At 36.6% G+C, this 21645-nt stretch overlaps 2 protein-coding genes and 1 long non-coding RNA gene across 9 annotated transcripts in view; 2 read left to right on the forward strand and 1 right to left on the reverse strand.

The window, feature by feature from the left end:
• The first annotated feature begins 14846 nt into the window (after positions 1-14846).
• Positions 14847-18407, forward strand: LOC109074020 (C-X-C chemokine receptor type 2-like). The gene is made up of 3 exons (XM_042723995.1): positions 14847-15746; positions 16366-17001; positions 18285-18407. The coding sequence occupies exon 1, from the start codon at positions 14847-14849 to the stop codon at positions 15690-15692; it is 846 nt and encodes a 281-aa protein (XP_042579929.1). The 3' UTR covers positions 15693-15746; positions 16366-17001; positions 18285-18407.
• LOC122137441 lies at positions 15176-18527 on the reverse strand. The gene is made up of 3 exons (XR_006154839.1): positions 18403-18527; positions 15397-15686; positions 15176-15305 (listed from the first exon to the last, which is right to left on the reverse strand). It is a non-coding gene; the product is annotated as an uncharacterized LOC122137441 (long non-coding RNA).
• Positions 18528-18539: 12 nt separating this feature from the next.
• The window catches only part of LOC109051261 (NMDA receptor synaptonuclear signaling and neuronal migration factor), a 29039-nt gene continuing 25933 nt past the window's right edge, over positions 18540-21645 (forward strand). For 4 of the 7 annotated variants that reach the window (XM_042723987.1, XM_042723992.1, XM_042723989.1 and 1 more), the window contains exon 1: positions 18543-18936. In XM_042723987.1, coding sequence (XP_042579921.1) covers positions 18866-18936 — 71 coding nt within the window. In that variant the 5' untranslated portion in view covers positions 18543-18865. Of the gene's footprint in view, positions 18937-21645 lie in introns of all 7 variants that reach the window. The other 3 variants (XM_042723994.1, XM_042723990.1, XM_042723988.1) reach the window with 3 other exon arrangements.

Genomic DNA, 21645 nt, shown 5'->3' on the forward strand with positions numbered 1-21645 from the left:
ACTTTGAAAATTTGACCACGAGCGTTATTGAACCGTCTGAAAACAAAACAGGGTTTACAACCTGTCTAAATAAGTTTATCTTGGTCCTTTTTTTCTAATAAATAAATAAATAAATAAAAAAATCCAATCATCACTAGCACAAATTAAATCTTGGGACATTCTAGGCTGCGAAGGAGCCAATAGTTGCATCTTTCATGCATTTCAAGGTCGCATTTAAGGAGCCTTCAAATTGGGACAGCCTTTTGGATGCATTTTGTCACACCATTTTTGTTTTATTTATTGTTAAATAATTAAGAATTAATTATTATTAATGAGAGTCAATTATTTATTGCATAAGCAATATACATATACCAATTAATTAAAAAGTCCACTGTGAGTAAGCGATTTTTGGGCGCATGTGGTTTCAGTTGGTTCTAAATGTTATAATGAATTTAGAATATATTTTAGGACAAATTTGCTCTGTTGAGATTTAATTTCTAATCACCATTGGGATGTAAGACTTGTAATTCCATATGTCTCTACATCTCTCCAACTATTTACTTCTTATCCAAAGACAACTTTCAATTCTGTAGTCTGGAGGGACTGCTTTCTCTTCTGAGATGCATTTTGGCATGGAGCTACTCGATGTCAACCAATCCAAAAATGAGATCCTGACATAAAAATGATTAGAGAAAGAACACCAGAGAAAGAAACTGGAAATCTGTTGCACAGATTTTGTTGATCGTTTCTGTATTTAAGCCGGGTAAATATAATTGTGCAGGGGAGTCAATTTGGCAGAGTTCCGGCAAAACAGGGTCTAGTCGCTGTCTCTCGCTGTGAATCAAGTGCGACATGACTGAAATCCTTTGGGGTAGTGCATTCATCCTTGATTAAGTAGGCATTTAGAGAAAAGCAGGTCACAAGTGATACAGATCGATACATTACACAAGCGTGACAGACCAGATCAACAATAGATTGAACCAAATGAGGAGGAAATGCTTACGCACTGGGGAATGTGGAAAAAGGGGGCAGGACATATTGGCTATCAGACCAATATGGTGTGAACAGCACTTGTATAAAAAGAATAAATGGGACACACAAAGTCAAAGAAGAGTTGGGACTCCATTGGGGTTATGTGCACACAGCCAAGGGCATTTCATGGTGTGTCTTCAGTATCTGATTGGTCACATATTCCTATTCCTGAGTCCATAAATTAGCTTTATCATGCAACATTTTTCTGTTTTACCACCATGAGTGATAAATGTTATTTACTAGCAAAAATTACATGGTGTAATAATTTATAAGATTAAAATTTCAATGTTCCTCAGTTTCCATGAATATGCATTTAGGGTGGAAAAAGCTGTGAACAGTTAGGCTGCCTCTCTGTAAATTTTATTAAACCAGATTTGTTCAGAAAAGAGATTTTTTGATGCTTTGGACCCCCAAATATGATGATCCCTTTGCAAAGAGCCTCTTTCTATAAAAGGCAGCTATAGTTTCCATGTACAAATAATCAATATATACAGTCGAGGCCAAAAATATTGGCCCCTTGGTAAATATGATCAAAAAATTTATCTGCATTCTTAATCCTTTTGGTCTTTTATTTAAAAAATTCACACAAATGTATCCTTTCATTGGATAATAAGAATTTAAAATGGGGGGAAATATCATTATGAAATAAATGTTTTTCTCTAATACGCATTGGCCACAATTAATAGCCCCCTTTTATTCAATACTTTTTGAAACCTCCATTTGCCAGTCTAAATGTTCTCCTTTAATGCCTGATGAGGTTAGAGAACACCTGACAAGAGATCAGATACCATTCCTTCATCCAGAATCACTCCAGACCCTTTAGATTCCCAGCTCCATGTTGGTGCTTCTCCTCTTCAGTTCACTCCTCTCATTTTCCGTAGGGTTCAGGTCAGAGGAGTGGAATGGCTATAGCAGAAGCTTGGTTTTTCAGTGACCCATTTCTGTGTTGTTTTTGTGGTTTGTGTTTGGATTATTGTCCAGTTGGAAGATCCAAACATGGCCCATTATAAGATTTCTAACAGAGTCAGTCACTTACTGATTTTTTATCTGTTGGTATTTGATAGAATCCATGATGTCATGTATCTAAACAAGATGTCCAGGACCTCCAGCAGAAATTTAGGCCCACAACATCAAAAATACAGCAGTATATTTCATTGTACACATGGGGTACTTTTTTCTCTGTGTTCACCAACCCATCTTGAGTGTTTGCTGCTAAAAAGCTCATTTTTTAGTTTCATCTGATCACAGAAGCCATTCCCATTTAAAGTTCCAGTCATGGCTGATAACTGAATATGCTTTAGTTTGTTTTTGAATGAGCTTGGAGAACTTTTTTCTTGTAACCCTCCCAAACAACATGTGTTGATGTAGGTTCTGTTTGACAATTTTTTTAAAGGTTTTCTGAACCAGAGACTCAACTATTTTCTGCAGTTCTCCAGCTGTGACCCTCGGAGAGTCTTTAGCTACTCAAACTCTCCTTCTCACTGCACATTAGGACGATATAGACACACGTCCTCTTCCATGCAGTTTTGTAACATTTTCTGTTGGTTGTAAATTCTTAATTATTGCCCTGATGGTGGAAATGGGGAATTTTCACTGCTCTAGCTCTTTTCTTAAAGCCACTTCACCCATTTGTGAAGCTCAATTATCTTTTGCTGCACATCAGAAATATATTCTTTGGTTTTTCTCATTGTGATCGATGATTAAAGGAATTTGGGCTTTGTTTTCCCTTCTCTTTATATTTCTGTGAAACAGGAAACCAGAGCTGGATGATTTCATGTTTATAATCATGCTGGAGTGCTCAAAATTGTGAATATGAATGGGAATATACTTCAGAGATATTTTACTCATAAGAATTCATAATTAATAAATAAATGTGACCAACGAGTATTTGAGAAAAACATTCATTTCATAATGATATTTCCCCTCCGTTTTAAATTCTTATTATCCAATGGAAGGATACATTTTTGTGAATTTTTTAAATAAAAGACCAAAAGGATTAACAATGCAGATGAATTTTCACAGCCTTTTTTGATCATATTTTCCAAGGGGGCCAATATTTTTGGCCTTGACTATATATATATATATATATATATATATATATATATATATATATATATATATATATATATATATTCTATCTCTAGTATTCCTACGTTATTACAGTTTACACTCTACTTTTTTTCCAGTCACTGTTAAGGCCTGTTCGCATCAAGAATGATTATCTTCCTTCAACGCGGAAGTAAGCCTATGGGTGAGAAGAATAACAACGTGTAGTAAACAGTAAAACTGTTTGCACTTATGCTCAAATAGCGTTTAAAAAGTGGATTTTTCAGGCTAGACCAGCCAATGCGCATGGGAACCGGAGCTTCAAACGGCAGCTTCAGTGACGCAATGACTTTACCAATCAGCTTCTTGGATTTTTCATTTAGAAGGTGAGACTATTCTGCCATATTGCCCAATGCAGTTTCTCCCATTCTTAAGTACAGGATTGAACTTTCTTTGTATTTCTATAGCCTAGTCTTTGGCTAGACTCTTAAAATTTACAAATAGCTGCGCATCGTCTGTTAATTCTAAGCCATGCGTGTCTGCCACTTTAAATTCTTGTGCCCATTAATGCAGGATTGATTCTGATTTGGTGTCAATATTTTTTTCCTTCATCAGCTTGAAAAAAATAATTCCAAAAATGATTACAATGATATTGTTTCTTTGTGCTTTTGTCTTTAGAGCTGTGGTGTGGACTACTATATTTAAATATTGAGAAAGTTTTTTAGAAATATCTTTATTGTTATCTTTATAGTTAAAAATTGAATAAAATGGTAAATAATTGAGTCTCATGACCAGTTATTGGAATAATAATATTACTGTGTATAATAATAGGCTAGGCCTATTAATAATCATCATCGTTGTCATCATAATAAGAAACAATATTATGAACAGTTATTACATTTCATTATTTTTTTTGTTTTCTTTTCTTTTCCAAACACCTAGAACACCTTTGCAAATCCCTGAGTGTCCACTTTCCTAACATCTTTATCACAGCACTGAGGAATGTTTGAATCACTCATAGCTAAAAGTTATACTGAACAGCTACAGGACATTTATAACCATCACCAAGGTATGTGACCTTTTTTAACATTAGAGACCACATAGAGATGTTTTGTTATTTTTAATTTACATCAGGAGCAACTTCATTTACATTGTGGGAGGCAAACTGTTTTTGAAACTGAGGTTCATTATTCAATCTGATAAAACGTTCTGCATCTTCATATAAATACAGACCCAAACTTACTTTCTTCTTCTTTTTTTTTTTTTTTTTTTTGCCAAAATGAATTCTACTGTAAATTCAGTTAGTCATCCCAAAACAATGTATCACTTATTGGCCTTCCAAGTTTTAAAGCTTCTAGTAGAGAACCTCAGGCCATCCATGGAAGCGCTGTTTATTTAAATATGAATGTAAATAACTCATAATTACAGCTGCTTGTGTGTCAGAATTTACATAAAGCCAATAAAAGCTTCTAGCCTTATAATGTCAATGATATTTCAGCCATGTTGAACAAGCCGGTCATCTGGGTCCTGACAGGCCGTGCACTAGATGGAAAAAGGGCCAAAGGTTTTTTTATTGTTTTATTTTTTTCTTTAATGCTGTTGGACACACTGAAGGATTCTGGATGAGTAATTACCAGCACCTGCTGTGTGACCCATCTCACCAGACTGGTTGGAGGAAAAGGCAGCACAGGGACAGAGGAGGAGGTGACGAGTAATTAAAGTGGCCCATGGAGGGATCACAGCAGACAGGCTTGGGTAAATGACAGCTGGGTCTGACGCGTTTACCCACCACTGGGCCCCCTTCTGACGTACAGGTGGCTTAAAGGGCGGATAAAAGTGAAAATGAGCAGCTAAATTGAGTTTTCCTTACGGATCTTTCCCTATCCTCCCCCTTTTCCTCCAAGTAACTGGAGCTGGTCCTCCAACTGAGCTGTGAAACCAAGCCAAACAGTCCTGACCTGATTGGTTGTGTCTTGAGTTACATAAATCATCATATCAGAATCTAGCTAAACAGAGCAATCACATGTTGCTACATTACATTTACAGGAAGTAGTTGAAGGCAGGATTATATAGTTCCTTTTACTCAGAAGCTTTGACCATCATAAAACAGATTAAACCGAAAGTTAATATTTATGCTTGAGTTATTTATACTTAATAATTTAACTGTTTTATTTCTTGTCACATACTGTTCAGGGTTTTTAATAGTTTGTTTTAGTCTCTTCACATGATCCTTCAGTAACCATAAAATATGTTGATTTGGTGCTCAAGAAACACTTCTTATTATTATCAATGTTAAAAACAGTTATGCTGCTTAATATTTTTGTGGAAACTTGATTTGAAACAAATGCCATTTGACAAAGATAAGATTCTGTTTTGCAAATAAATGCCTGGAATGAAAAAGGAAAAGATTGATTGAATAATTAGAAATTTAACTCTAAACATTACATTTGGTGAATTCATCACAGAACTTCTAGAGAATATATGACTTTGAAATTTCAGGAGACAGTGACCCAGCAGCTATATTTGATTTTGGTATGAAATGTGGTTTTGTGTGAAAAATGAATGTGGAGTTGTGTACGTAAACCAACCAAGGTTATTGTGGGTGAGGCCTCGAATGAATCATAGTGTATCATGGATCAATAATTTAAAAACTGAGTAATATTTTTTAGATATGATACTGTAGGGCATCATGACTATGGTTGTTTAGAAAGATTCAAAACAACATTTATTGGATACTGTAAAAAAATAATAATAATACTTTATAATAGTTGTTCTACCATTTTCATTTTTTTGAATGAATGCTGTTTGAAAGTTTTCTTAATTTTGGTAATTTATATGTCTGTGTCCTCTAAAATCTTCAACTGATCAAAAGTGGCTGTGAAATCACAAAAGATTTCTATTTCAGATAAATGCTGTCCTTTTAAACTTTCTATTCTTCAAGAATCCTGAAGACATATAGCACAACTGATTTCAATATTGATAATAAATAATAAAAGCACCTTATTAGCATATTAGAATGATATTAGAAGAATCATGTGACATTAAAGACTGGAGTAATCGCTGCTGAAAATATAGCTTTGTTATCACAGGACTAAATCACATTTTAAAATACATTAAAATAGAATGTTATTTTAAATTGTTATAATGTTTTACAATATTTATGTTTTTACTGTTTTATAGAAACTGGTTTATCAAATAAGTGTCCTGCTAAGCATAAGAGACTTCTTTTTAAAACATAAAAAAAGAAAGATTCTGAACAGTAATGTATGTGTAATTTGAGTCCATAATGATTTTAAGTTGTGCATTTTTAAATGTTAAACGTTTTTTATGCAAATATATGAAAAATAATGCAGAAATCTAATTTATGATTTCTTTGACAAATTATATATATTCAGTTGAAACTGATCATTTATGTCAGTATTCTATCTAACCTGAGAAGAAGTATGCAATTAAAAAGAGTGGCCTGACCTCTTGCAGCCCTCCCATTGCTTCTCAGGGGGAGGCAGCTGGATCAATCCACATTTCCAGCTCTGGGAAGAGGTCGCAGGTAATAATAGCACCTAGACACGCTTGCTATTTATATGCACTGATGTTTTGGTGCGAAGGTGGGCAGACGGGGATGAATCTCCTGATGTGCGTCACCAATTACCTAAACCGCTAAAAACAGCCCAGAAAATGTGAAAATCCACACGACACCAGTCTTAAAGTCTTCCTGTGATGCCAAGACCTGAGCTAATAGTGCTGTTATCAATGATAAAACTTCAGCGTCCTCTCAGCGGCTGACTCAAAGCTGGAGGTATGACCTGAGGGCAACCATTTGAAAAGAGCTAGAACACAAGATTGGATTCGCCATCGATAACTTTCAAAGAGCTCAGCTTGCTATTACTATTTTGAACATGACGACAGATATGCTTTAAAGACTCTATTCAGGGTCCTCCAATGAATAAATATCACTGACAATGAGGATGTATTCAAAACATGCGTTTCCCAAGTTGGGAATTCAAAAAAATGACATGACTGAGATGTGACTAGGACCGCCTCACAAATTAAGACACAGCCCACTTCTGCGAGGGTGACGACCCTGAGATATGTGGGAGGTGTTAAAGCACCTCTCAGTGTCCTGGTTGTTTCTCATCAGCATTTCAGAGAAGAGTGATCTTATAACAACAGGTCTGTGTGTGAACTGTGATAAATATGTGGGGGATGTGAAGTTCACGAAGTTCGAGAATATATGTGGTCTTCTCTCAGTTTTCACCACATGCAGATGGCCTGCTTGTCCTCTAAAGCAATAGGAACCCAAAACTGAGAATCCTGTCATCATTTACTCACCCTTATGTAAACTGGTTTGACTTTTTTCAAGGAATACAAAAGCTAGATGAATGAATGGGGACTGGCCGTAGATCAAAGAGTTGTTTGAAGCTTAATGGTGCATGGTGACATGGAAGCAATGCAACCAGTTTGTTTATAGCCTACATATTGCTTTGTGCTTGTATTTAGGCTTTTAAAAAGTTCATTCGTGAAGATTATCATGCTGAGCAAAATGTGTAAGAATCATTAACATTTGTTGGTCACAGAGGTTATTTTTTTTTTACAATAATATGTGATGTTTGAAATTTTCGTCTAAAATTAGCATTTTTTATCAGGCTCCTATATTTGTGTTCAGTTAGTTTACTTTAATTGCAATGAAAAGAACCTATTCATTCGCATTAAAGTGAAATTACTGAACCTACACATAGGGGCCTTATAAAAATGCTAATTTTAGCCGAAAATTTCAAATGGCATGGCTTTTGCATCTGAACTCTTCATATGTAAACCTATTGGGTTTGTGTTGAGGGAACCATCAGGTCGATGCTAACTTCCGGGTTTCCCTACAAAAATATTTGGTAACACTTTAGTTTAGGGACCAAGTCTCACTATTAAGTAGTTGCTTATTAGCATGCCAATTATTAACATATTGGCTGTTTATTACTACTTATAAAGCACATATTCTGCATGAACATGTTCTACATCCATAATCCTACCCAATACCTAATCTTAACAATTACCTTACTATTAATAAGCAGCAAATCAGAAGTATTCTGAGGCACAAGTTGTAGTTGATGGTTTGTTAATAGCGAGAATTGGACCTTAAAATAAAGTGTGACCAAATATGTCAACAACTCTATTCCAAGTGACATTCTCTGCAAATATTTAATTCTATTTCTTTTGATGTTTTAACACACGATTATTTTTGGAGTGCTTTAAAAAAAAGCATAAAAGTGATATATAATATAATAATTTTTATAATTAAAATTGTATTGCCATTACATTAAATAAGAATGTAAACGGATAGCTTAGGTATTGTAGATCAACATCAGCAAAATTCTAAACAAAAACTTGCTCAGTTTAATTTCTGCCTCCTTGTCATAGCCACCTGATCCACAGGCCAATTGAACCAGCCAAGAAGGCCGTAAGGTCTGAGACCCTGCCAGCTAGCTGTAATCTCATTCATATGGCTTTTGTTCCTCCATCACCTGTTATGCTGCCAGTCTCCTGGAGATATTTAGGTCACTCGGCTACCATGGGATTTCAGTTTGATGACTCAGAGGAAACTGATGGGATCAAGTGTGTTGTGTCACGACTGAAAGAGTGTGAAAATTAGAGTGAGGATATTTTTACCAAGATCTTGGGGGAGATAAAATGAGCTTCTTGTTTACTGTTGATTGAAAAAATGTTCTAGATGATTTGATTTGCAAAATTCGGTTGGATACTAAGACTTTGATAATGCAGATTCCTCAAGCACTCTCTACTTTATATGACTGTTTGACTGAAGAACTGAAAAAGAATGAGTCTTTTGAGCAATTCATATTTCCTCAATTGGCTGTTGTAACAAGTTGAACCATGTTTGTTTGCTTTTCCACACCAACAGTAAAATAACAGTGACAATTTATCATAAATGTTAAAAAATGGATTAAATGAGTTTCCTGCATGGATTTTCTTCTTTCACTCTTTGATAAAAATAAAATAAAACTAATTTTAAGGGGTCATATGATGCGACTTCAATTTTTCCTTTCTCTTTGGAGTGTTACAAGCTCTTGGTTGCAAAGACTAAAGTTTCGAATCCAAAGAGATATTCTTTATAAAAGTTAAGAGTCAACCACACCCTCCTAAAACGGCTTGTTTAAACATGCCCCCACATGTCAACATCATAATGTGGGAAGATTTGCATAACGCCGCCCAAATGTTCATGCAAAGAAAGAAGGCGTACTGTAACTTTTATTCTCGCTGTTGCTGCCGCCGCCATGTTGTGGAGACGCTGTATGTTTCGTTGTGAAAGCAAAACTACTTTCTTTGGACTTCCAAACGAGGACACAACTAAATCAGTGGATAAGTTATATTTACACCACTGTTCCAGGAAAGTTCAACCCAAATATACAGATGTGTCCAGCGCATTTTATGGAGGACTAGGACTGTTTCATGTGAGAGTAGCCTACAATGCCGGTCTCTGTTTCTATAAAGTGAGGCAGTTCCAGCTTTGCAAGGACAGTCTGGCGCTTCTGACTCACAGCCTGTAAGTACGTTTTCATATTTAAAGAATTTGCCACTGATGATTCAAACTAGTGTTTTGAGCAGTGTAGAGTAGCACTTTGTCGTTTCTCCGATCACAAATGCAGACATGGTTTTATGTTTACAACGCGTAAAAAGAGAGTATAAATTATTATAATCAGTAATTATGTCCTAACTGGATGCAACAAATGCCTCGTTTGTGATGGGTTCTATTGTTTTTGTCTTGTCGCGCTGGGACACACGGCATCACAGTATGGTTAGGGGCGTAACATTTCCGTCACACGCTTAAGGAATTCAGCCAATCTCAATGCACTGGATAGCTGGCCAGTCAGCATACACCTCTCTTTTCAGGACGATGAACTTTGTAAAAATCGCTGCATTTCAGAAAGGTGGGACATAGAGGAGCAACATAATGTACAGTTTGTGGAAAATAATGTTTTTTGAACCTTAAACTGCATAAACACTTTGCATTACACCAAATACACAAATAATGTTCTTTTTAGCAGCATCACATGACCCCTTTAAGCATTAAAGCATAAGCCTTTAGTAAAAAAAAAAGGACCTAAAGGTCATGAGTAACATTCAGTAAGGGGTGTCCAAACTTTTGACACATACTGTACATGTATGCTGACATTGATCTGTCAGTATCTCCACAACAGGACAGAAGGCTGATTTAATTAGGTGTATCACAAATCCATTTAATGTGCTACTCGTTATTTCCCTCATTCTCTCTTCATTTATCCTCCAGCTGTCTCATCAGTCTCTCTTTTCCTCCCTTCATCTCTTTCCATGTCCATCTGTCTACTTCTTGTCTGTCCTCTTTTCCTCACGTGTCTTTATATGTGTTCCATTGCTCCTCCGCTTGCCCCGCCTTGCGCTTCTCACCAGCCAATCACATGGATGTATTCATTAGGTTCATACAAACAAACAGATCACCCTTCAAATGGTTATTGACATGCATATCAATCAATTGTGTTTGCTCAATAAGAAAGACTTTAAGTTGACATGCCAAGATATATTGCATCTGAAAGTCTCCTGCAGTGAATATGCTCTGCTCTTGAAGGTCATTGTAAAAGTTGCACTCCATTCTGTTGATAAAATTAGACAAGTATGCGGCGTAATCTGATTTAGGTCTCTCATTTGAACTAAGTTATCTTTGGATTCTATCAGTTCAGCAAACAGTAAACCAGAGACATCTCTGACACAGTGAAAATTAATTTTGCATTATCGCAGAAAAACGCACCACACCTCATCTCTTTCAGGCACCAGTTTATTTGAGCTTGTTTACAGTGTTTTCTCTGTCATTCTGTGTGTGCGTGTGTGTTTTGTTTCAACCTGCTGCATAATATTTGCTGAAACAAAGGCCTCAATTTGAAATTGTCTCAATTCCAAAACAGAATCTCATTATTTTGTCCCAGCAAGCCGCAGGAGTAATCAAAACATGCCTGCTTGCCTTGCTGGAGAGGCAAGACCAGTATGGGCTGCAAGTCACAGCAAAGTGGAGTGTTTGCATTAGCGCCACTGATCTAAATTTAAATATATACTGCATGCAAAGTATTTTTATTAAGTCTAAAAATGGCAAAAAAGAGAAGTTTTTATTTTTTATTTTTAAATGATTTCTTTCTTTAAAGAGGGGAAAAAATGGTTCACTATCAGTTATTTCAAGCTATTATTTATTTTCCTTTTTTATGGGACGTTTTCATAAACTGTATGCCTTATGCATATTGTGCAATCTAGTTAAAACACACATAGGCCTATATCATACAGGTCCTTCTCAAAAAATTAGCATATTGTGAAAAAGTTCATTATTTTCCATAATGTAATGATAAAAATTAAACTTTCATATATTTTAGATTCATTGCACACCAATTGAAATATTTCAGGTCTTTTATTGTTTTAATACTGATGATTTTGGCATACAGCTCATGAAAACCCAAAATTCCTTATCTCAAAAAATTTGCATATCATGAAAAGGTTCTCTAAACGAGCTATTAACCTAATCATCTGAATCAACTAATTAACTCTAAACACCTGCAAAAGATTCCTGAGGCTTTTAAAAACTCCCAGCCTGGTTCATTACTCAAAACCGCAATCATGGGTCAGACTGCCGACCTGACTGCTGTCCAGAAGGCCATCATTGACACCCTCAAGCGAGAGGGTAAGACACAGAAAGAAATTTCTGAACGAACAGGCTGTTCCCAGAGTGCTGTATCAAGGCACCTCAGTGGGAAGTCTGTGGGAAGGAAAAAGTGTGGCAAAAAACGCTGCACAACGAGAAGAGGTGACCGGACCCTGAGGAAGATTGTGGAGAAGGACCGATTCCAGACCTTGGGGGACCTGCGGAAGCAGTGGACTGTGTCTGGAGTAGTAGAAACATCCAGAGCCACCATGCACAGGCGTGTGCAGGAAATGGGCTACAGAGAAGCAGCACTGGACTGTTGCTAAGTGGTCCAAAGTACTTTTTTCGGATGAAAGCAAATTTTGCATGTCATTCGGAAATCAAGGTGCCAGTGTCTGGAGGAAGACTGGGGAGAAGGAAATGCCAAAATGCCTGAATTCCAGTGTCAAGTACCCACAGTCAGTGATGGTCTGGGGTGCCATGTCAGCTGCTGGTGTTGGTCCACTGTGTTTTATAATGGGCAGGGTCAATGCAGCTAGCTATCAGGAGATTTTGGAGCACTTCATGCTTCCATCTGCTGAAAAGCTTTATGGAGATGAAGATTTCGTTTTTCAGCACGACCTGGCACCTGCTCACAGTGCCAAAACCACTGGTAAATGGTTTACTGACCATGGTATTACTGTGCTCAATTGGCCTGCCAACTCTCCTGACCTGAACCCCATAGAGAATCTGTGGGATATTGTAAAGAGAAAGTTGAGAGACGCAAGACCCAACACTCTGGATGAGCTTAAGGCCGCTATCGAAGCATCCTGGGCCTCCATAACACCTCAGCAGTGCCACAGGCTGATTGCCTCCATGCCACGCCGCATTGAAGCAGTCATTTCTGCAAAAGGATTCCCGACCAAGTATTGAGTGCATAACCTGAACATAATTATTTGAAGGTTGACTTTTTTTGTATTAAAAACACTTTTCTTTTATTGGTCGGATGAAATATGCTAATTTTTTGAGATAGGAATTTGGGGTTTTCATGAGCTGTATGCCAAAATCATCAGTATTAAAACAATAAAAGACCTGAAATATTTCAGTTGGTGTGCAATGAATCTAAAATATATGAAAGTTTAATTTTTATCATTACATTATGGAAAATAATGAACTTTTTCACAATATGCTAATTTTTTGAGAAGGACCTGTACATGATATTCCTCCATACCCTACAATAATTTCTACAGCAGTCATGCCAGTTCCTGCATCGGTGAAGGTGAAGTGCTTAGTCGCTGCCTTAGAAATTTCCTCTGGCACATTTATGTATGAAATCATCTGAGGCAATAAATAAGTCAGTACTCCTATAGAGAAGGTGATGAACGTTCCTGTTTTGCATTCCCAGTGATTCCAGCTCTCTGTGTGCTAGAGGGAGCTATCAGATCACTGCATCAGCCTTCTGGATGGATGTACTGTATTAGTACTGTATTATGATGTATAGACTACACTTGTGCACAATGCAGGAAACGGGAAGCGATTCTGCATGAATATACTGTATGTTAGCATTGTCCTGACCTCAGAACAGAACCCATCCAGAGGTTCAAAATGTAATTTAATACCATTTTTTTTCCACGGCCTTGGATTTATGTTTGCTGTTTAAAAATAAGGCTGACATTAGGTTGAAGGTCATTGCTTTGTAAAAACATGAAAACACAGGCAGTTAAAATAAGCAGTTATTGACATTGCCTTTGCTTTTGTAGACAGTTTATTCAGATTCATTTATGGATATTATTGTGTTTTGAAACACAAAATATACAACCATGTTATTTTGTTTATATACTTTTTCACCATCACAGAATGTTTTTCTTAGAGTATGATGCAAAATTTAATCCAATTCAGACGGTCAAGGTGTAATAATATGTAAATTTATTAAAAAGAATATAGAGAACAGAAACCACAAATCATAACTTGGAAATAAAGTTCTGGATAATAATAACAACCTTCAAATATAGAAAATGTAAATCCAATGTTTAATAACAATCCATTTATGATGGATTGAACCCAACCAGTATTAATCAAATTTAAAAATTGTAAGTAAAACATAAACAATTATTCTGTTAGAATCAAAAGTACCAAAATATTAGTATTAAAATATTAAAGTATCAGAGTATCAAAGTATCTGAATTTCAAGGTATCTGAATTTGAATAAAAACCTGTAAGAGTTCTAAGTCTGAGTGTAAGAGTTGTCGAGTGAAGCCAAAGAAGAGGAAGTGAGCTGAAAAGATAGAGAGACCAGAGTCTCAGAAAGTCAAACCCTATTCTATTTTGCAGAGTCTATCTTATATACTGTTGTTCTAGACATAAGTCGTCATCTGGCTATCACTAATAACACCTGACGTTTAAAAATAGTCCAGTCAATGTCTCGATTTTGGACTTCTTCCTCTTTTAGATTCAAAGTATCATACAGATAATTCTAAGAAATATTGATACAAAAGAACAATACGTGCAGTTCAACTTCATATGCAAAACAGACTCAGCTGACTACGCAGTTAGAAATACTGTGAAATTACATATGAAATATACCATAAAGTTTACCAAAAACATTTTTGAATATAAAAATGAAACCTGTTTATATATATATATATATGAGACCGATCACTACCATGAAATATTAATTTTTAACTTTTGAAATGAAACTTATCCTTATGAATAGAACACATTCTGAGTACGTGACTTCTCAGAATCTCTCAACAACACTTGGGTTTAATTTAAATACATGGACTTCTTCTCAGAATCTCTATCACCATGTGGATTTCTTAGAATCTCCACACACATTTTTTTTTTTTGTGGTTTTTCGGTTGTGATGATATTTTATGAACGTGGGTTGTTTTAATATGTTAATGTTTTTGTTTGGAATTGGTATTTTGATTTGTGTGTAAGGTACGTTCATGCACAGCACTATATTGCCATATTGACATTAAAAAAAATGCAAATGAATTATTTTTAACTGCACAGTCGGCACTGTTTTTTTTTCACACTTTTGCAAAACTCTCCACATGACAATATTAAAGTTCACTTCCTGTAACTACTTCCTCACTATTACTGAGCAAACCTCTATCTTCATATTCACATCACCAATTGGCAGATGACCATGGAGTACCAGAACATTTCTAACAGCTCTCTGTTTGCCCGTACCTCAGTGGAGGAGCTAGTATCCAGCCCTGTTCTGGGATTGTGCTGTGCTCTGGGTGTACCAGGTAATATAGCGGTGCTGGTCATGCTCACCCATCATTTAAAGGAGGGCAGTTTTACCCCCAAACTGATGCTGAGTCTGGCTGTCTCGGATCTATTGAGTCTGATTTCTCTGCCTGTGTGGATCTATGCCCTCCTGAGGGGCTGGGTTTTTGGCCAAGGTCTTTGTAAGTTATTTTCTTATGTAGTGTACTGGAGCCTCTACAGTAGTGTGCTTTCAGTCACCTTGTTGAGTGTGCAAAGGTACCTGCAGGTGCTGTATCCACAGCGATGGGCAAAACTTGGACAGAAGGGCCAAAAGGGACTGATTTTTGGGATATGGACATCCAGTGGAGCTCTGGCTTCTCATGCTCTTTATTTCCGAAACGTGAAGCAGAAGAAGGACATGCTTTTACACTGTTATCAGGATTATACAAATAAACAAGAACAAGTAGCTGTCTTACTTGTAGAGACTCTAGTGATGTTTGTTGTTCCTCTCTTCAGCCTGTTGTTCTTCTACCTTCGACTTCATCAACGGATAAGCCAGTCATCTTCCTTCAAAAGCCACAGGCTGACCAAACTGGCCGTCAGAATCGTAGTGGTCTTCTTCATATTCAGCACCCCCTGTATGATCAACAACCTGGTCTTAATGGCATTGTCATGGGAATCAGATGTCAGCAACAATGTAACCGGGGCTCTTTTCTTTATCAACAGTTGTGTGAACCCCTTTCTTTATGCCTTTTCAGCTCGAACCCTGTGATGCAGAAGAAAAAGAGCATTCAGTCAAGCCACAACAACATCAGAATGAAACTGAGTAAGCTGTAAAGCAATTCTGATGCTTTTCTGGTGGTACTTTATGTGTGTTTAATATTAATTGTTTGCTTTTGAACTGTGCCTACATTCTTAAAAATAAAGGCGCTTAAAAGGTTTCTTCACAGCAGTGCCATAGATGAACCATTTTTGGTTCTACAAAGAACCATTCAGTCAAAGGTTCTTTAAAGAACCCTCTCTTTCTTACCTTTTTATCAACCTTTTTATTCAACACGGAAGTAAGTCTATGGGCAAGATTTACGGTTCATTAACCAGTACAGGGAAAAACGACAAGAATAACACGCAGTAAATGGTAAATCTGTTTGCACTACAAACCAGTGTGTTCACAATTAAGATAATACATTAAAAAATATGGTAAGACACCAATTTTCAATATCAAGCGTCTTTTTTAAGAGTGTAAATGTGTGATGTGCATATAAAACTTTTCAACATATCCTATTTATGTTTCCTCAGCTTATAACCTGAATAGAATACATCTCTATTCCCAAAATATTACAATTAACCACTAATTATTCCTATAACAAGGATATCTTCTGCTTTCTTTGTCTTATGTAAAGGTTGTACCATGAACATTTTCAGTAAGCCTTTATCTTCTTTTTCAGAAATGGTAAGGAATGTGGTCATGCTGAGGCAGGTAAACGATACTCGTCTTCTGACTGCAGCTTTTAAAGAGAGATGACCTTTCTGACCACACAATAAAGGAACTTCAACCTCTACACAAAGAAGAAGGATGCCAACAAAGACTTATTTTTTGTTGTAATTTGTTGTTTGAATTAAAGTCTAATTGAAAGTGGTTATACAACAGTTTGGTTTGTGTCTGTAAACATATTTTTCAAAGTTGTAAAAAAGGATTATCGGAGTAGTTTTTACAAGAAAGTACTGTTTCAGACTTTCTATTTAAATATTCACATTAAGTTCAATGTGTTTCTTGCGGTTTCTTTGTCAATTTCCTTTGTGAAATTTACTAGCAATTTTTAGTTTCAAAGTACACCCAACACCAGCACATTGTTCAGTGTAAATTTTAACTGTCTGTCATGACTGTTTATTGAGGAAAGTTGTGTGATTTAAATGTTTTGCTAATTTTACACATTTTATTATTTACAATAGCCTATCTGCTGGTCGGAAAAACCTTTTTCATTTTTGCTTTTTTACAAACTGCTTAAATTCTGTCAAAAATACCACAATAGCTATTGGGGCCAATAGTGTTTAATGGACTGCATGTTTTTTCTTGGGCATAGGTATGGAGTCAAAGTAATATCACATATATATACGCAAAAAAATAAAGTTTTGCAAAAGAAAATAAAGTTTTGCAAACGAAAATTAAAGTATTGAGGAAAATAATTTTGCTTTTTGCAAACAAAAATAAAGAATTGCAAAACATAAATGATACAGCGCAAAAGAAATGATTTTGCAATACATATTTTCCATGGTCATATCTATTAATTTATTTGCAACACTGATTTTATTTTGCGTGTCGGTCTAGTTTGAGCTTGCGCTGCAGTTTTTCCTGTGCGCTTCATTTTTCTGCGCGTCTCGCTTTGTGGCGCGCTGTTTTGACGTGGGGGTGGGGTCAAGGGGCAGGGGCGTGTACAACATGCCTCCCTGGAAGTGACGTCATCGGCCCGAGACGCAGCTCACTGATCCAGGTACTGTCATGATGAGCAGATGCATGCGAGTGGATCGCTTCCTTTTATTCACTAAAACATGCATGGTTTCGTTTTATTAACTTCATTAATAAATGTATATGTGTATTAGCAGCGTTTGCTCAAGTTAAAGAAGTTGTTACCATGAACATCTGCTGTTTATTTCTCTCGATGTGCACACTTTTATAGCATTAAAATGTGTATTGTTTCATTTGGTTAACTGCATGTGTATTAACAGTGTTTGTTTAAAATCTCTTAACCTGTGGGAGGACACCGGCGCACAGAAGCGTTCTTTGTTCACATTAGTTCAGAGTTACTGCTAGTTTTAACGATGCTTTTGGAAAACGCAGCCCTGAAGAGTTTTGTAAATAATAGCCTATACTGTAAAAGCCTGACATGTCAATAAAGATTTTTTACTGGAAGTGCACGTTAGAGGATGAATTTAACAATAACCCTATAATAATAAATACTAGAATTATAAATGAATAATTGGCTAGTTTCTTTGTAATTGAAAACACTAGCTAATTTAACAAAGAACGTTAATTAGGTTAGCAATACACGAATTAAAAGGGGAAATAAGCATAACAATAAATATAAAAAAATATAGCCCTATTTAATATAATATTATTATCAATTATTATATACGGTTAGTCTATATGAATAAATGAATGATGCATTTATATAGCGCTTTATAATGTATTGTTGTACACCCAATTCGCTGTACGATCATGTGGGGGGTCTCTCCTCAACCACCAAATGGCATATCATGTGGGGGGTCTCTCCTCAACCACCAAATGGCATATTATGGCATATTTTTTCTTTTGCAAAACTTTATTTTTTTGCGTATATATATGAAATTACTTTGACTCCATACATAGGCCGCTGGTGCAAATATCCAGTGGAAGGTTTTTTTTGTTTGTTTTTTTTGTATACATTATTGCAAGATGTACCATGTGCCTATACAGAAACGGACTTTTATAAATAAACACACTGTACCCGTAGTTCGTTTCTTTTGTCCTCTTTTTAGCTGACGCCAAATGACCAGCTGAGCCACTTCTCCCTTATATGGCACTAGTTTCCGTAATGTCCACCGTCGTTTTATCTGGATCAATATGACAAACTGAGGAGAGAGAGAGAGAGAGTACGCTGCGCGTGAGCACATTCTGCCGTACTAGCCGCGCTCCCTTCTTCACATTGCTGTACTAGCTCAAACTCCGCTCACTAAAGAACATAAACTTCACGCAGTGAAATTCAGCTGGACGTCGCGTTCCTAAACATGAGGAGCAAACGGAACATCTGACACAGACCCCGCGCAGCAGTTTGAATCAGAGAGAAGAGAGAGGAGGAGATCGTTTCTCCACTCTGCGGATGATTTGTTTGCATTGTGCATTTCTTTCCTCCACTACAGATGTGACTAGTGGAATGAGCTGCTTTTACACACTGGTGGTTTCACTGCAGCATGGGAACTGCCGTGTCCAAGAAGAATAATTTAAGGAATGATGCGATTTCTTCTGTTGCCGCAAAAGTTAGGTGAGTCTCTGCAGGCGCTGCAGCACGCCTCATGGAGGCTCGTGTGCTGATGCACGAAGACATATTTAGACATATTTATATTTAGTTTCCTTGCGGTTGACGACTATAAAACAAAGAGAAAAGTCTGTCAGTGCTGTATCAGTGACAGTTCCCAAGGGCCAGGCTGTAATGGGGCCGTTGACGAGACTTTGTATAGGCTACATACAGTAACTATCTTGCTTGTAACTTTGTATCAAAAAATACATTTTGACTTAAATTACTAATAAGGGCTTTTTAATGAAAATTAAATTAGGCTAATTATGGTGTTTTGTCGTGATAATTTGGACTAGTTTGCTAAGAAATAGTTTATTATGATTTATTGATTATTATGATTTTGTATGTTTTTATTAATCATACTTCCAATACATACTTAAAATTCACTAAAGTTTTATTTTGGTTTTTGTTAGCTCATCAAACAATGCAAATATTCATAAGGCTTATTTTCCATGACACTATTATGTCACTCTCAGTCATCATGAAGTCACTAGATTAGGCCTACTTTACTGAGAATGTTTGTTCTTTTTACTTGTCTAGTATATTTGTTTATATACGCCATTTGGAGTTTTGTGAAGTGATTGGACCCAACCAACATGATTGTGAGGCTTCCTCACTGAGTCAATCAGTTAGTCACTTGTTCATTTGTCCACACGCTGTAAATGACCATTAACAACCTTCAGAATTCACCATGTCATCACTGCAGTTTTCCTGAATCCGCTGTCCCCAAACTTCTCTCTATAATTCATCTGTTTAGCTGGGTGATGCTTGACAGTTTCAGACTTAGCCGAGCAGCACTTTATTGCATGCTTTATGCTTTGAACAGAGAAATATACTAATTTCAAGAGTTTGATCACTTCCAGTAAGTTTCCTCCATGTTTCTACTGTTGCTTCAACCTAGTTGTCTTTCTCAGATGGGCTACTATGTGTAAGATGCCTATACAGACTGTTTGGATATGGAATGAACTGCAATACATAGGCCTTGTGGGAGCCAGATATGACTACTTGACAACAGCATTACTTGTGAGGTGTTCTTTTATTTCCAACTTTAGAGTGTAAAGGTTAAAATTTCTTCTGCATCCAAAAGACAGACAGAAAGTGGGAACCGCGCTAAAATGACAGCCCAATGCCAATTAGAGCTACGCAGTGAGAGGCTATAGATCTACAAGCTTCCCAGTTGTCTCACAGGCTGACATGTTAATGTCTAATTAAATCTTGAGACCACCCGGTGTTGTACTGGAGGGAGGCCCAGATTATACAAAAACTTGTATGTTTATAAGTGTGTGACGATGCTTAGGGTCAGACTGAGACACATGTTTTTCTGTCTTTTTGCTAATGTTTTATGGAGTTATTGCACTAGAAAGCCAATAAATAAAATAACTATTACAAAGTTGATGATATGTTTTTATTTTCTTTGATAATTTTAGTCAAAAGTTTTATAGCATCATCTTATAATTTAGTGTTTTGTGATTCAATTTTTTTGTTACTGAGTCTCATTTTTAAATTTATTATTGAATGACTTGTGCATTTGTGAGATGTTTAATTCCAGACTTAAGATTTTCTGTCGGGTCTAATATAGTTGATCCAACTCTGTAGAAAGCCTGCATGACATTGACAGGTTGACTAACCAGTGAAACGTACAGCACAAACTGTGATGGTCAGACTGATATGATTAGGGATCTTATAATAAGAAACCTTAGTCACTCTAACATTGAGATTTTTTGGAAGGCTGTACACAGATGTTAAGGTTATCCCACGGCCGAAACAGCACCAAGTTTGGCAAACGTCCCCCACATCTTGCTTGTTAGTTATACCATCTGGAATAATGTGCTATATCTTCCTCTTCTGAATAATAATATCCTCCCTTCTGTTTTGGAGCGTAGTTCCAATTAATGGCCTTTTTGTTCTGCAGGGAGAGTTTTGAGTTCTAAAAGGTCTCAAACATTTGGAATGGATCAGCTGGGACATTTTGGTCGATTGCCATTTGGAGCTAAAATGTTTGCTAGTGCGACTAATTTAGAGACCTGCTCATTGAGTGTTAATGAATTTCTAATGTGGAGATTTTAAAAGCTGAATTCCAATGGCAGATGTTGAGCATTTTCAAAATGTATATGACTCACTGTTTAGTTCACACTACAAGCTTACATAAATTCTAGCTGTCAATGACAAAAAATACTTTTATGTGGGTGTGGGGAGTGTGTGATGTTGTGGTGTGTGTTGTACTATGAGATATAATATCAGCAAAAAGAACACAGTTTGTAAGCGAGTGAACGAGGAGGAGGACGCAAAAAAGCGAGAGAAAGGGGTCATGTCACACACGGATGTTCTGGATAATGTGCGCTGAGGCACTCAAGAACAAAATGTACTTGCTTTTTTACTAAATTAGTGTAGCACACCAACGTGGTCTGCTGAAGTCAGTGTCATCCAGGGCGAAAGCACTCATTTCTGGATCTGAACAAACACCTGAAAACAGCAGTGCAAGAACAGCTCCAGGGTTTGTTATCTCCACTCTCCATTACACATGCTGGCTTTGTAAAGCCTCGCGCTTTCAATCTATATGCCAGTGTGTATTTGAGTCCACGTTGGGGCAGTTATTGTTTTTACATCTGCTCGTGTTTTCATGTTTTTCATCTGAGTCACTAGTTATCCGCCTCTTCTTCTGGACCACCATAGGGC

Source organism: Cyprinus carpio, chromosome B5 (assembly GCF_018340385.1).
Source record: "Cyprinus carpio isolate SPL01 chromosome B5, ASM1834038v1, whole genome shotgun sequence".
NCBI lineage: Eukaryota > Metazoa > Chordata > Actinopteri > Cypriniformes > Cyprinidae > Cyprinus > Cyprinus carpio.